Source organism: Poecilia latipinna, unplaced genomic scaffold (genome assembly GCF_001443285.1).
Source record: "Poecilia latipinna isolate Pla-1442-1.1 unplaced genomic scaffold, P_latipinna-1.0 Scaffold9287, whole genome shotgun sequence".
Taxonomy (NCBI): Eukaryota; Metazoa; Chordata; class Actinopteri; order Cyprinodontiformes; family Poeciliidae; genus Poecilia; species Poecilia latipinna.
In genome coordinates, this window is record NW_015121903.1 from 1 (window position 1) to 973 (window position 973).

General features: G+C 53.8%; 1 protein-coding gene across 1 annotated transcript; it reads right to left on the reverse strand.

Annotated features, from left to right (window-relative positions):
- Positions 1-5: 5 nt before the first annotated feature.
- LOC106944412 (gamma-gliadin-like) lies at positions 6-968 on the reverse strand (the record flags this gene model as incomplete). The annotated part of the gene is made up of 1 exon (XM_015027518.1): positions 6-968. A coding segment is annotated over one exon (963 nt), but the record flags the coding sequence as incomplete, so codon positions are not given.
- Between the last annotated feature and the right edge of the window lie 5 nt (positions 969-973).

Sequence of the window (973 nt, forward strand, 5' to 3'; positions counted from 1 at the left end):
GGTTGGTGAGGGTAAGGGATCTGAGGTTGCTGGGGGCTCTGAAGTTGACGTTCCTGGGGGATCTGAGGTTGCTGAGGGTAATGGATCTGAGGTTGCTGAGGGTAAGGGATCTGAAGTTGCTGGTGGTTCTGAAGTCGACGTTGGAGGAGGTTCTGAGGTTGCTGAGGGTAAGGATTCTGAGGTTGCTGAGGGTTCTGAGGTTGCTTAGGGTAAGGATTCTGAGGTTGCTGAGGGTTCTGAGGTTGCTGAGGATGAGGATTCTGATGTTGCTGAGGGCTCTGAGGTTTCTGAAGGTGAGGAATCTGAGGTTGCTGAGGGTTTTGAGGTTTCTGAAAGTGAGGATTCTGAGGTTGCTGAGGGTAAGGGATCAGAGGTTGCTGAGGGTAAGGGATCTGAGGTTGCTGAGGGTTCTGAAGTCGACGTTGCAGGAGGTTCTGAGGTTGCTGAGGGTAAGGATTCTGAGGTTGCTGAGGGTTCTGATGTTGCTGAGGGTTCTGAGGTTGCTGAGGGTTCTGAGGTTGCTGAGGGTAAGGATTCTGAGGTTGCTGAGGGTAAGGGATCTGAGGTTGCTGAGGGTAAGGGATCTGAGGTGGAAGAGATAAAGGGATCTGAGGTTGCTGGGGCCTCTGAAGTTGACGTTCCTGGGGGATCTGAGGTTGCTGAGGGTAAAGGATCTGAGGTTGCTGGGGGCTCTGAAGTTGACGTTCCTGGGGGTTCTGAGGTTGCTGAGGGTAAGGGATCTGAGGTTGCTGGGGGCTCTTAAGTTGACGATCCTGGGGGATCTGAGGTTGCTGAGGGTAAAGATTCTGAGGTTGCTGAGGGTAAGGGATCTGAGGTTGCTGAGGGTAAGGGATCTGAGGTTGCTGGGGGCTCTGAAGTTGACGTTCCTGGGGGATCTGAGGTTGCTGGGGGATCTGAGGTTGCTGGAGGCTCTTAAGTTGACGTTCCTGGGGGATCAGTGGTTGCTGAGGGG